At 64.6% G+C, this 12,792-nt stretch overlaps 1 protein-coding gene across 2 annotated transcripts in view; it reads right to left on the bottom strand.

Annotated features, from left to right (window-relative positions):
- Positions 1–74: 74 nt before the first annotated feature.
- Positions 75–12,792, bottom strand: part of LAMA5 (laminin subunit alpha 5) — a 52,020-nt gene continuing 39,302 nt past the window's right edge. For both annotated transcript variants that reach the window (XM_043883358.1, XM_043883359.1), the window contains 38 exons: positions 12,656–12,783; positions 12,337–12,417; positions 12,015–12,229; positions 11,532–11,632; positions 11,143–11,323; positions 10,898–11,047; positions 10,370–10,521; positions 10,173–10,283; positions 9,837–9,948; positions 9,040–9,210; positions 8,689–8,885; positions 8,371–8,487; positions 8,101–8,255; positions 7,685–7,826; positions 7,458–7,560; positions 6,707–6,817; positions 5,769–5,948; positions 5,526–5,674; positions 5,278–5,448; positions 5,044–5,180; positions 4,807–4,960; positions 4,554–4,687; positions 4,317–4,479; positions 3,944–4,069; positions 3,703–3,851; positions 3,476–3,608; positions 3,249–3,395; positions 3,020–3,150; positions 2,744–2,908; positions 2,508–2,646; positions 2,273–2,418; positions 1,995–2,187; positions 1,744–1,908; positions 1,475–1,637; positions 1,222–1,355; positions 1,053–1,146; positions 723–842; positions 75–582 (listed from right to left, as the gene is read on the bottom strand). In XM_043883358.1, coding sequence (XP_043739293.1) covers positions 455–582; positions 723–842; positions 1,053–1,146; positions 1,222–1,355; positions 1,475–1,637; positions 1,744–1,908; positions 1,995–2,187; positions 2,273–2,418; positions 2,508–2,646; positions 2,744–2,908; positions 3,020–3,150; positions 3,249–3,395; positions 3,476–3,608; positions 3,703–3,851; positions 3,944–4,069; positions 4,317–4,479; positions 4,554–4,687; positions 4,807–4,960; positions 5,044–5,180; positions 5,278–5,448; positions 5,526–5,674; positions 5,769–5,948; positions 6,707–6,817; positions 7,458–7,560; positions 7,685–7,826; positions 8,101–8,255; positions 8,371–8,487; positions 8,689–8,885; positions 9,040–9,210; positions 9,837–9,948; positions 10,173–10,283; positions 10,370–10,521; positions 10,898–11,047; positions 11,143–11,323; positions 11,532–11,632; positions 12,015–12,229; positions 12,337–12,417; positions 12,656–12,783 — 5,448 coding nt within the window. In that variant the 3' untranslated portion in view covers positions 75–454. The remainder of the gene's footprint in view (positions 583–722; positions 843–1,052; positions 1,147–1,221; positions 1,356–1,474; positions 1,638–1,743; positions 1,909–1,994; positions 2,188–2,272; positions 2,419–2,507; positions 2,647–2,743; positions 2,909–3,019; positions 3,151–3,248; positions 3,396–3,475; positions 3,609–3,702; positions 3,852–3,943; positions 4,070–4,316; positions 4,480–4,553; positions 4,688–4,806; positions 4,961–5,043; positions 5,181–5,277; positions 5,449–5,525; positions 5,675–5,768; positions 5,949–6,706; positions 6,818–7,457; positions 7,561–7,684; positions 7,827–8,100; positions 8,256–8,370; positions 8,488–8,688; positions 8,886–9,039; positions 9,211–9,836; positions 9,949–10,172; positions 10,284–10,369; positions 10,522–10,897; positions 11,048–11,142; positions 11,324–11,531; positions 11,633–12,014; positions 12,230–12,336; positions 12,418–12,655; positions 12,784–12,792) is intronic.

Genomic DNA, 12,792 nt, shown 5'->3' with positions numbered 1-12,792 from the left:
ACATTTGTGCTGGGCTTGGGCCTCCAGACCCACTGGGCTGCTTTTCTTTTTCTACATTTAAAGTCAACACTCAGTTACACAGGTTACTTTTTAATTTTTGTTTCAAGAAGCAGGGGGGGCCAGTGATTTACAGCTTTCCTATTACTGAATATTGGTGGAAGGGAAATTTCATAATTAAATTGAAAGATAAAAAATACAAACCCCCATTTTACAGTGTTATTTACCCTTTCCTTTAGGAAGTCAGACATAACTTAAAAACCACTCCCAGAAATAAGACTTTATTACCCGTAGAATCTGGAGTCTAGGTAAATACACACAGACTTCATCTAAGAAGCTGGCTGAGGGTGGTGGTATCTGCACGTTGGTGGAGGGGCTGGGGGCTCTGGGGGGCAAGACCCTGCCTGACGGGGCAGACCACCTGTGGGCTCCAGAAGACCCCCCTCGTGCGGCTGTGCTACGTGGCTGGGCAGCCGCTGGCCCCCACTGCCCCCTGCACGCCCGCAGTAGGAGGCCAGGTGACCAACACCTGGTTGAGCACTAGGTTCCGCACGCAGCCGTTGTAGGGAGGCCTTTTCCAGGGTTCTAAAGGCGGGGAGGAGAGGGCCCGGTTGGAGCAGAGGCTGGTGTCTCATCAGGCCTGGGCTCCCCACTCTCAACCTCAGCACCTGGTGCCCAGGGCAGCCTTCCCCCTCCCCCTGCCCCCAGGCCGAGGCTGCACTCACCTGGCAGGCCCCCAAGGTGCAGTGGCACCAGGGTGTTGGTCCAGGTGGCCGGCACTGGGCCCAGGGTGTGGTTGCTCTGCTGGTCCACCTCCAGCCGGAGCACGTTCCCACCTTTAGTCACTGCAAGCACGGCTTCCTTGTGGCTTGGCCAGGAGGACTCGCCAGCCGCAGGGCCAGGGGCTGTTCACCCTGTTTCTTTGGCTTTAAGTCCCTGCCACCCTCCCCACTGGGGGCCTGCGGCTGACCCCTGCCGAGTCCCTCCAGGCTTGACTGCAGCAGGTGGGGGTCAGGAGTGTCCCCTACCTCCCGCTGGGAGAGGCCCCGGCTCACCTCCCAGTCGGTGCCAGTGCCCATCACACAGTGCTTCGGGGCGTGTCACCAGCGTGGAGAACTCACCAGCGCCATCGTTGGCCCACAGCAGGACCTGGGGGTGTGAGAGGTCAAGGGGGCCCTGCCTGCCCCGATCCCACCCTGAGGCTGCAGCTCACACCTGTCTTACCTGCTTCCCCAGCACCTGCAGCTCTAGGTATGGGGGTGTCTGTCCCCGGCCCAAGTGGAAGACCAGGCCGGTGGCTGTCTGGGGCCGCACCTCCAGCTCCAGGGCCACGTCGGGCAGTGTGGCCCCCAGGGTGTCTGCAAGGAGGGGCGGTGAGAGAGGGAGGGCTTCAACCCCAGGCCCTGCCCTTTCTGGCTGTCACTCTTGCCCCTCGGCCACCCCAAGAGACCTGGGAGGGCATGGGTCAGGGACAGACCTAGAGTGACGGCTCCCCCGCTGCCTGTGAAGAACAGGCCCTTCTCCAGGGGCCCTGAGAAGCAGGGTGTGACCCCCACCATCCGTGTGGGGGCCCCCAGGAGCCGCCCATCCAGCCTCAGCCTCTTCACACAACCCCTGAACCCAGCTCTGCTGATGGCCACCTGTGGGAACACAGAGAGTGGGCTGGGGTCAGGTCCCTGGGGTGCTGAGGAAGGTGGACAGCATCTGGCTGGGGAGGGGCGGGAGGCTGGGCAAGATGGTACTCACTGGGAGCCTGGGGCTATGGCCACTGGCAGGAAGGCCCCCCACAAAGAGTGTGTGTGGTCGGGGGCCCTGCTGCCCCTGGTGTTGCCGGCCTGGCCCCTCCTGGCTCTGGGCCCAGACCCCGTCTGTGACCAGCTGGATCCGACTTTTCTCCCAGCGCATGGACACCTGGGGGTGGGGAGAGGTACATCAGGGTGGGAGCTCCCAGATGCCCCCTGACCCGCTGCCCCGTGTTCCTTCTCCCAGTCCCTCACCGTATGCCACTGGCCAGTGCGTGAACGCTGGCGGCTCTGGACTCGGAGCTGGGGCCCAGGGCCTTCGGTCTGAACTACAAAGCGTCTGTGGTTCAGGAAGAGAAGCAGGGAGGGGCTGCTGGCTGTCTGGGGGACAGCGAGGAGCAGGAACCCTCGGGGGGCGTGTGGGCGGACGAGCATGGAGAGCTGTGACCTGGAAGCCAAGCAAGGGCGTCAGCCTTGTGCCCTACCTCCACCCCACGGTGGCACCCCCCACCCTGGTCCCCACCCAGGCTTACCAGTCACTGGGGGAGGCCGGGACATGTGCAAACTCCAGGTAACTGGTCAGGGGACCCCCAAACTGGTAGGCATCTCGGATGGTCCTGAGGGACCCAGGTGGCGAGCAGGCAGAGTCCTGGGCAGGCTGCCGGCTTCGGCGGGCAGCCTGGGTGGGTCGGATGGGGATGCGGGGACATGAGGAGGCGGCCTTCTGCCCACCCCAGCCCCGCCGCCCACACCCCTCCTGTACCCCACCTTCCGAGACACGGTGGCCCGCAGCCCTTGTGGGACCTGCTCCGGGAGCTGGGTGCGAGGGGCTGGGGTGCAGCCTGAGCTCACATTGAAGCTGCCCAGGTTCTCCTGCAGGTCAAACACGCGCTGAGGCCCCAGGAGCCTGCGGAGGGCGAGGGGTGCAGGTCAGTGGCTGAGGCCAAGTCAGCAGGTTCTTGCCAGCAAACACCACCCCCCACCCCCATGCCCACTCAGCTCACCGCAGGACAAAAACATTGCTGATGCAGCCACTGAAGTTACGAACGTCATCGGCCTTGGGCGAGCCCCCCAAGAGGAGCTGAGGAGGCCCCGCGGGCTGAGGCTGGGGCCGTGGCCCCCGGTAGGGTTTCATCTCCTGAAGCTGGTCGTCCACGTAGAGCCAGACCCTGGTGAGGAGAGTGGTGTTTCCCTGCCCTGCCACCCAACCCGCAGTGCATTGTCCCCAAACCCTCAGCCCTGCCTCCCTGCCCTGGAGAGGCCAGGTGAGCCGGGCTCACCCCGTGCTGTTGCTGTAGAAAGTGACGTAGTGGGCGGCCCCGTCATCAAAACGCTCTTGTGTCTTCAGCTCAGTCCTGGCCAGCCGGAGGGTCACATGACCCTGCTGTAGGGTCACCTCGCATGGCCCACCCTGAAGAGCATGGTTGGGTCAGTGAGCCAGGCTGGGGGCCCAGACTCCCTCTGGCCACAAGCCCCAACCCTGCTGCCCTGGAGGTGGGGCGGACGTACCAGGGACTCTCGTTGGAAGAGCAGCGCACTGTCCTGGCTGCTGTGGAAGCCAAAGCCAGAGTAGACATCACCTGTGAGGGGCACAGCATCGCTGGGGAGAGCCAGGCGCAGGAAGCCGTGGCCGTGGAAAGTCATGGCCCGTCCCACCTGCGGGCAGAGCGACTGTGAGGGCCTGCGGTGGCAGCTGGAAAGGGCATGCACACGGCCGGGGGCGGGAGGGGACTCACCAGCAGGTCAGTGGTGCAGCCGGCGCTGATGCCCGTGGTGTTCAGCCTCTTGAGATCCACGTACTTGCCCAGGGCCTTGATGCCCTTGACGCAGCCTCGCACAGAGCCTCCAGAGGGGAAGAGCTGCCGCAGGCTGCAGGCACCGGTGCCCACGGGATGAGCCACAGGGGTGGCCTCCCCGGGCCCTGCCCCCCCACCCCCACCCCCCGCCCCAGGCCAGTGCTCACCTAGCAGGCAGTTGGCTGGGCGGCACGCCCCCCAGGTAGTAGGCATCAGCCAGCTCCAGCACATTCTCCTGCTCCACGCTGAACACTGTGGTCCTCTCCACGCGCACCAGCACACGCTTCCGGTTGCCCCCCAGCAAGAACACCTGGATCTGGGAGGCGCCAGCACAGGTGGGCACCTTCAGGGGAGCTGCGACCCCCGCTGCCCCTCTCCACCCAGGGCCTTCTCTGAACCCAGCCTTACCGCCTTGCTGGTTGCAGTCAGCTGTGGCGGAGGTTGCTGCAGCGGGTCGGCCTCCTTCAGGCCTGCGCCAAAATCATAGAGGAGCACGAGTTTGCCTTCTTGCACAGCCAGGCACAGGAACTGGTCCTGGGGAAAGGGGAGGGTCAGCACAGCCAAGTGGGCAGGGGAGAGGGCATGGACAGCAGGCAGGCAGGGGCATGGATAGTAGATGGGGGCATGGACAGCAGGCAGGCAGGGGCATGAATAGTAGATGGGGGCATGGACAGCAGGCAGGCAGGGGCATGGATAGTGGGTGGGGGCACGGACAGCAGGCGAGGTGGGGGGTGTGAATAGTGGGTGGGGGAAGGAGGGGGGCATGGACAAGCGGACATGCCTGATGCTGCAGGAAGAAGATGATGCCGCTGTAGGACACGAGTCTCAGCTCCTGGTCGAAGCGTTTGGTGTTGCTGAACTGGCTCTCCATACTGATGCGGGCAAAACCGGAGCCGTCCAGGTAGGAGCCATCTGTGAGCCATGGGTCCCCGGTTGACTTGGAGCTGCCAGTCAGAGGTGGAAAGGTCAGCTGAGGGTGGGCGGAGTCGGAGTGAGCGCTGGCTCAGACCACACGTACCGGGCACAAGGCTTGTCCACAGCTGTGTCCAGCTGGAAGGTTTTCTCAAAGTTGTAGAGACTGACCACCTCCTCGTTGAGCGTGTCCAGTTCAATGCAACCCCGGTAGCCGGGGAAGCGTAGGGGTTCGGGGGGCTGTGGGCACAGTGCACAGTCAGGGCAGACCCCAGCGGGGAGCTCAGGCCAGACACTGAGCAGGACTTCCTGGGACAGGCGGGCAGGGCGGCTTGCGCACCCAGGCCGGCCAGGCTCACCGTGAAGTTGCTGGGGTAGCCCCCCACATAGAAGACGAAATCGTCCGGCTGGACATTGAGCAGCCCCTCAGCCCCAGGGGCCACTGTGTCTCCCTTGGTCTCCTGGACCATCCGATTCTCCACCGTCACAGACATGCGGCCAAACTGGAGGATCCTGAGGGCAGAAGTGGGAGGTGAGGTGTGGACACGCGGCCACACTCGCAGGTGGGGGAGTGCTGTGGGGACTGGGTGTCCTACCTGTCAATGCTGACGGCCGCGAACTGCTCCCCAATGTCCTCGTCGATGCTGAGGGTCGCAGGCCCTGCCCCGCCGAGCTGGTACACCCAGTGCACCCTCTGGCCCCGCAGAGCCACACCCATGTAGTCACCGGTGGCCTGGGTGACAGGAGACTCAGTGGGGCAGGGCTTCGGGCACCCCACCCGCTCCAGCCTGGCACCCAGCTCCACCCAGCCTGCAGAGCCCGCCTGCTACCTGGTGGCCGCCCATGTACAGCACAAACTGGTCCCCCACGACCTGGCCGGCTGTGGGCTCTGGGCTCTGCAGGTAGAACTTGAGGGCAGTGTAGGAGGCGAGGTTGGTGAGGTCCCGAGGGGTGCGCAGCTGCACCCCTGAGCTCCCGTTGAACTTCATGGGCACCTTGACCTGTGGGGACACACGGCCTGTCAGCGTCCGCCTCCTGGTCTCCCAGATGCCCACGTGGCCCTGGCACTCGCACCCACCTTGCTGGCGGCACCACGGGCCTGGGCGATGAGCTCCCGCACGCGGCCAATACTGGCTGACAGAGCCAGGCTGGCGTTGTGTGCCCCGCGGTCCTGCAGGAGGTTCAGCTTGGCCAGCAGCTGTGGCAGCGTCTTCTCCAGGGTGGACACTGCAGGCAGGGAACAGAGGGGAAAGCAGCCCTGAGCGCCTGGCCTGCACACCCTGGCCCACCCACCATCAGGGCACCATGCCCCAGGGCTCACCTGAGCGGCCAGCATCAAGCACCACACGGCCCAGGTCCTGGCTCTGCAGGCCCTTGTACTGGCCCTGCCACCGCTCCACATTCCTGTGCATGTCCTGAAGCTGGGACTGCATGCGGGCAGCCGTGTCCTGGGCCTCGGCGGCCACGGCCTTGGCATGGGCTATCTTCTTGCTCGTCTCATCTGCGGTGGGCCATGTGCAGGCTCAGTGAGGGGGGGGCTCATCCCCATGTGGGGAGACCGCTAAGACCCCCCTGCCAGGACCAGCAACAGGGAATTAACCCCCGGCCCCTCGCCTCGTGAGAATCTCAGGGCAGTTGAGACTCACCCACCACCCTCTCCCAGATAAGATAGCCCGCCTGTGCCAGCCACACGCCTGAGTGGAGTCCCCTGAAGCCTGCCTGCATCAGATCAGCCTCATCTCCCCCTAGTCGGCCCCCCACCCTGCCACTCCATCTTTCCTGAGGTCCTTCCAGAGTTCCCGTGGCCCCTAGGCTGGTAGGCAGGGTCCACTCTCAAGTCAGCAGGGATCCCTCCTGTGCCCTGAGCCCTCCTGGCCCCCAGACCCTCGAGGTGTCTCCTGGGTGTCCAGCTCCAGCCACACTGACCTCTGCTGCTGCCGCCACCTCTGAGCCCACTGAACACCTGTACCTTCCCCGCCCGCCCCACGTCCTCTCTCCAAATGCTCCCCGTTCCTCCTGGCTTCATGTGCTACCCAGGCTGACGTTGGGGGCAACCTTTGTTTGGTGTCTTGATTCCCAACCAGAAGAAGGTCCTTAGGGCTGGGGAGAGTCCCTGGGGTTGGAACCACCCTGGTCCCCCTCCTGGATGGTGACCCCACTGGACAGGCAGGGCTGGTGGGTTGATGCCCGTGTGGGCAGGTGCCCCTTCAGTTCTGGGGACAAGAGGTGGGGGAAGTGCAGGGAGGAGAGCCACCCTACCTGTGTCCATAGCCAGCATGGCTTGCACCTCCCGGACACGGGCTGCCAGCTGCTCCTTCCTGGCCCGGGCATCGCGGAGCTGGGTCCCAGTGTCCTGGAGGGTGGCCCGTGCTGTGGGGGAGATGGCTTCAATCCTGAGGAGCCCCCGCCCCCACAGTACAGGTACAGCCACTTCAGTCCTCCTGACCAGGGAGTGTTAAGGCTCACACACACACAGTCAGAGGGAGACACCTGGACACAAGAGCCATCTGCGTGGGGGGAAGTACTGCAGCCCAAGCCTCAGAGCAGCCTCCTGGGCCCACAGCAAATGCAACCGTCCCCATTTTATAGGTGAAACAATGGAGGCTCAGAAAAGCTAAGCCACTGTGCATGGCCACCAGCGCCCTGAGGTGCCGGCTGTGGGTGCACACACACACACACAGCAGAGGGTGCACACACACACACACAGCCTGCCTGGCCCTCCCCCATGGCCTAGCACACACATGGCCCTCAGCCAAGACAACAGAACCATCAGCTGGTTCTCGTGTCCTCTCCCCAGGCCCTTCCACATCCTGGGTGCCTGTCACAAAGATAGGGTGGGTGAGCCTTTGCAGGGCTCCAGGAGTGGACTTGCCTGGGCAGTGGGGAAAATTCACACCCATGGCAACTGCCATCCTGACTCTCACAGTGGCAATCCACGAACCCCCATACAACGTGGCTGGAGGGCAAGAGTCCCACAGAGCCGGGACACCCCTCGGGACATGACACTCACCGAGGTCCAGTCTCCGCTGCTCTCCCAGGACGGCCTCTTCCAGGGCACTGCTGTTAGCCAGTAGCTCCCGGGCCCAGGGCGCCAGGCCCCGCTGCACCACCATCTGCAGATGCGGGGATAGGACATGGTTTAGCCCTGCCTTAAGGGGCTGCCAGGAACAGGGGCTGTAGCTGGGGCTGCAGCCGGGGCTGTGGAGGTGGGGTGGGGTGGGAGGGTCAGGGCCTCACCGCCCACGTGTGGCTCGCTTGCTGCCGGGCCTGGTCAGCAGCGCCCTCAGCAGCCTGCACGGCTTGCAGAATGCTGCTGTACGCGTTAGCGGCCTCAATGGCCCTCTGGATGAAGCGGTCCTGGTTGACTCCTTGGATGATGCTGTGAGGGGAAGCCAGGGAAGGTCCGAGGCTAGAGTGGGGGCTCAGCCCAGCTCACTGGCCTCCCCATCACAGCTGCTGGGCCTGCCTGCCTGCTGGCCCCAGACTCCCGGCCTAGGTCATGACCCTCCATTGCCCAGTGTTCCTTTCCTGCTCCTGTCTGCCAACCTGGGCCCCAACTTCTGCCCGGCCCTGCAGGAACAATGGCTGCTCCATCTAACAGCCCTCGCAAACCAGCTCTGCCCTACCCACGGCATCCTGTTTGGGCCCCATACCTGGAAAGGTTGAGTGCCAGCTGGTCCAGCTGCCACGCGTGGGCCTCAGCAGCCTCTACCAGTTCCAGTTTGCTGCTCGCTGGGGAGAAGGCATGCATCTTCTCAAGCAGCGGCGTCCGGGCGCCATCCAGGCTGGCAGCGAGGTGCTCATACTCCTGGGGTGAGGGGTAGGTAAGGTGGGACCCTCGTCCCCATCCTTGTTCACCCAAACCTGATCTGGGCATGCCCGTCCCCACTGAGTATGCAGCCCTTGGGGAGGGGGGTGCTCACCTCCCTGGCCTGGTCCATGCCACGCAGAAGCTCAGAGACCCGGGCCAGGGTGTCTCTGGCAGCCTGAAGAGTAGCCCCCAAAGTGGCATTGTCCCGGGACAGCTCCTGCTTCCGTTGCTGGAGATGATGGGGAGAGCATGGGAGGTAACAGAACAGAGGTGAGGTGGGAAAGTAAAGGGGTGGGGGTGACGTGGTGATGAGTCCGAGGGGGCGGGGAGGAGGAGGGGTGGAGGAGGGGGTGGGGAGGAGAGGAGGGTGGAGGAGGTGGTGGGGTGGAGGAGGGGGCGGGGAGGAGGAGGGGCAGGGCCAGCTCTCTACCAGGGCTTCCTCCAGGCGCTCCTGGTTGCGGCTGTTGAGCTCCTCTGCCTCCCGTGTGGTGCCCACTGCCCGATTCAGGGCCTCCCGCAGGTCCATGAGTCCGGCCTCATGCTGGGCCAGCTGGCCTCGGGTGTGTGTGACCAGTGCCTGGTTTCTCTCCCAGGGTCTGGTCAGCTGCTCCTGCACACGGCCCAGCACTGGCAAGGCCCAGTGTAGGAATGGTCACTCGGGCAGTGCCCCCTGGTGCCTGCCAGCCCCCATCCACCCTGTCAAGCTGATGCGACACCAGTCTGGGCTGGCCTCAGCCCCAGGGCCCTCCCAACTCTGCCCTGCTGGGCAGACCCCACTCACATCGCTGGGCCTCCCCCAGCTCGGCCTCAGCGGCTGCTCGTGGAACCCCCAGGTCACGGGCTTGCATCTCCTGCAGCAGCCGTTCCACCTCGGCCAGGACCCGGCGCAGTTGCTCGCCCGACGGGACTGAGGCATTGGCTGGTGCCAGGCGGTCCGTCTGGGACTCAAGCTCTGTGGGGGTTTGGGCAACGGGCTGTCAGGGCCCAGGGATGGCCTGCTATTGGGCAGACCTCTGCCCATTAGCTTCCATCCAGAAGCCTCTGGCCAAGCCTCTTCAGGCACCCCACACATGAGCTGGCAGGCCCTGGACAGAGATCCTGCTCCAGGCCACGACTCTGAGGCCTGCCTGGCCTCTGGCCCATGTCCCCTCACCTCCTGCAGCCCCCACGGCAATACCCCCACCACTCCCTCTGCTCAGCCCACTCCTTGGCCCCCTGGTTTAAACATCCCTCCTCCCAGCCCAGCGCTCAGTTGCAATTTCATCTCCTAGACCCTGGCCTGGGCCTGGTCCCTTCTGATCTCTTCTTGTGACAGGTGTCAGGTTGTAACTAAGGCTCACCCACCACTTTTCCCACTTTGCAGGGACTGCCTGCCCTCTCGTTCTGGCCACATGGACTGCCCCTCTCCCTTCCCTACTCAGACCTGATGCTTCTGTGACCAGGACACCATCTCCCTGTCTAAACAGACACCCCGAAGTGTGTTTAGAGGCCAAGCCCCCAGAGACACACCCCTTGCCCTCAGCCCTGAACATCATTCTGCTCAACTCTCCTCACCCGCCCAGCTGAGCCAGTGCCTACCGCTCAGGGCAAGGTCCACAGCCCGGACGGCTGCCAGCAGCGTCTGTGCCCGGCCTAGCGTGGCGTCAGTGCTGTCCAGTAGTTGGCTGGCCTGGGCTCGGGCTCTGGTGGCCTGTGGACAAAGTTCCCCATCAGGCCTCAGCCCCTGCTGGCTGGGGAAAGCCTGGGGCCCTGGGAGGGACCTTGAGCCTGAGCTGAAGGTCAGGGGTGACTTTGGATGGTTTGGGGCCTGAGGAGAGAGACTTCTCAGGGAAGGTTTGGCTGAGAGTGAGTGGGGGCTTCTCTGGAGGAGGAATGTTCCAGGGGGTTCTGGGGCAGGAGTCCCCAGGGGCCTGCCTGGCCATCCAGATGCTGAGTGTCCTGCCCGAGGCTTGAGGTCTGTTGTTCCAGTGCCTCCAGCTGCTGTATGGTCTCATAATGGGGGCCTGGGGGGCTCCGAAGCTGGCTCTGGGGGAGAAGAAGGTGAGTCTGTGACCCAGGATGGGTAGGCTACGGGCCGGGAGAGGGTGCCTGGGGGTCAGGCAGGGCAGTACCTGCAGGTCGGTGATGGAGGCATTCAGCCTGTGTAGCCTGGCCCAGGCCACAGAGCTGGCGTTGATGCCACTCAGCTGCTCCCGGATGGCAGGGAGGAGGGCGCCAGCCCGCTCCAGGTCGTCCAGGAGCAGGACCACACAGTGGTCACACACTGTAGGCAGGGGGCAGGTCGGTGTGGGGTGAGGGGCAGGGAGGGCGGGGCCGGGGCCCAGCAGGGAGTCATGGGGGCGTCAGCATGGTAGAGATGGTCACCGGGGCTCACAGAGATATAACAGGGGTGCTGGGCTGAGGGTGATGAGGTGAGTGGGGGGTCAGAGGTTAGCATGGGGGGTCTCAGGGTCAACAGGAGGACAGCTGTGAGGTCTCAGAAAACTGAGAAGGAGAGCTAGGGCTCTAGGGCGGCTCTGGAAGTTGAGATGAATGTCAGGGTCGCCAGGTCAGCACGGGGCTGGGACCTGCACTGCCCCAGGGCAGGGTGAACCAGGTGTGTTTCGGTGGCCAGGGCAGTGGGCAGGGCAGGGACGCACCTTCACAGTGCACGCCGTGGCCCCCAGGACCTCCCGGCACGGGCACCTGGTGCTGGTGGCTGCAGGTCTCACAGCGTTCCCCACTGACCCCAGGAGGGCACGTGCAGCGGCCCGTGTGCAGGTCACAGTGGCCCTCTTGGCACTGGCAGCCTTGGGTGGGAGGGGCGGGAGAGGCGGGATGAGTAGCTGGCTGAGGACCCTGGGGGTACTCGCCACCCCAAGGTGCCCCGCCTGCTCGCACTCACGCCTGCAGCCCTGCTCGGGGAGCCCCCAGTGGCCGGGGGCACACTCGCGACATTGGGGTCCCCCAGTCCCTGGTCGGCAGTGGCACTGCCCACTTTGGGGGTGGCACTCGGAACTCTCGGCGGCTGGTCCACAGGCACATGGGCGACAGCCCTCGCAGCCCTCGAAGCCAAAATGTCCTTCCTGGGGGCACAGACTGCAGTCAACGGCTCTGTCCAGCCCTCAAAACCCACCTTCCTTCAGCCCTGGAGCCATGAGGTCCCGCCCACACAGAGCCCCTCCCCTCCCACCGGGCCCCGCCCCTATCGCCCTGAGCCCCACCCACAAACCCCACCCATCCTACCGAGCCCCGCCCCTACACCAAGGCCCCGCCCCTCCCAGGAAGTGCTACCTGACAGCGGTCACAGCGCAGCCCAGTCACACCGGCCTTGCACAGGCAGTGTCCACTGTGGGGGTCACAGGCCTCCGTCCCGCATGGGGAGCAGTCACACCCTGCAGAAAGTCACCCTGGGAAATCACCCCAGCTTCTTCCCAGCCCTCGGAAGCCCTTACTAGGCTCCTACTCCACATGCACCTTCTTCCTGCCCCAAACGAAGCCCCCAGATGCTTACTTTTCACCACCTCCCTGCTTCATCCAGGTCCAGACCACACAGCTGCCCGCTCACTGTCCCACTGTGCCCAACTTCGCTGCAGCCCAGGCTCAGCCCCCACCCTCAAGAGAGGCCAGAGTCTCCAAACAACCCCTGGCCCAGCCAGGGGGTGCCTAACCGTGAGCTCGGGGGGCCTGGTCAGGTCCACACCATCCATGCTGGGCTCGGCCCAGGACACAGCCTGCTCGGGTGGGACGCCCCTCGTTCCTGCCCTCCCCGCTTACGGGTGCAGTTGCCGGGCAACAGGGCATTGCCGTAGAAGCCAGGGGCGCAGCTCTCGCAGTGGGGCCCAGTGGTGTGGCGCAGGCAGCCGCGGCAGGCGCCTGTCAGGGGGTCGCAGTCGCTGAAGAGCATGTTTGGGTCGCCGTTTCCGCTACAGTCACAGGGCTGGCACGAGCTGCCCAGCACCAGGGGGTTCCCGAAGAAGCCGGGTGCACACCTGGGGTGGGGATGAGCGGGGCCAGTGGGTGGCGCTGGCTCAGGCACTCAGTGCCCTGGGCCTCTCAAACAGACCCTGCCCCACTCAGGCACTGCCGCCCAGCTCACCGCTCGCAAGAGGCCCCAGCGTAGCCGGGTTTGCAGAGACACTGGGTGCGGCCACCTCGCAGGATGCAGCCTGTCGCGAAGCTGCAAAGACGGAAGTGGTCATCACACACTGGCATCCTCTGGGCAAGCACCTGTGTACTTAGGCTGGGCCAGGCACCAGGTGCTGGGGTCCCACCTCATGGGCCCACCTGGCTGCAATGGCCTCCACAGAGGGCAGTGTTGATTCAACCAGGTGTGGGGGTGGTATTCCCTTCTGGGTCTATAAAGACTTTGGGCCACCAGCCAACAGTCGGGACCCGGGATGGCTGGCCCAGCTTACTTGTTGGAAGGCACGGCCAGGGGGCAGGGGCAGCTGATACAGGGGGCTGCAGGGTCCTCGGAACCAGTGCGCACGAAGCCGGCCTGGCAGCGCTCGCAGTGGTCACCCTCGGTGTTGTGCTGGCAGCCCTGGGGCAG

This window comes from Cervus elaphus, chromosome 23, assembly GCF_910594005.1.
Source record: "Cervus elaphus chromosome 23, mCerEla1.1, whole genome shotgun sequence".
NCBI classification, from domain to species: domain Eukaryota; kingdom Metazoa; phylum Chordata; class Mammalia; order Artiodactyla; family Cervidae; genus Cervus; species Cervus elaphus.
This window is presented reverse-complemented; position numbering and strand designations above follow the sequence as displayed.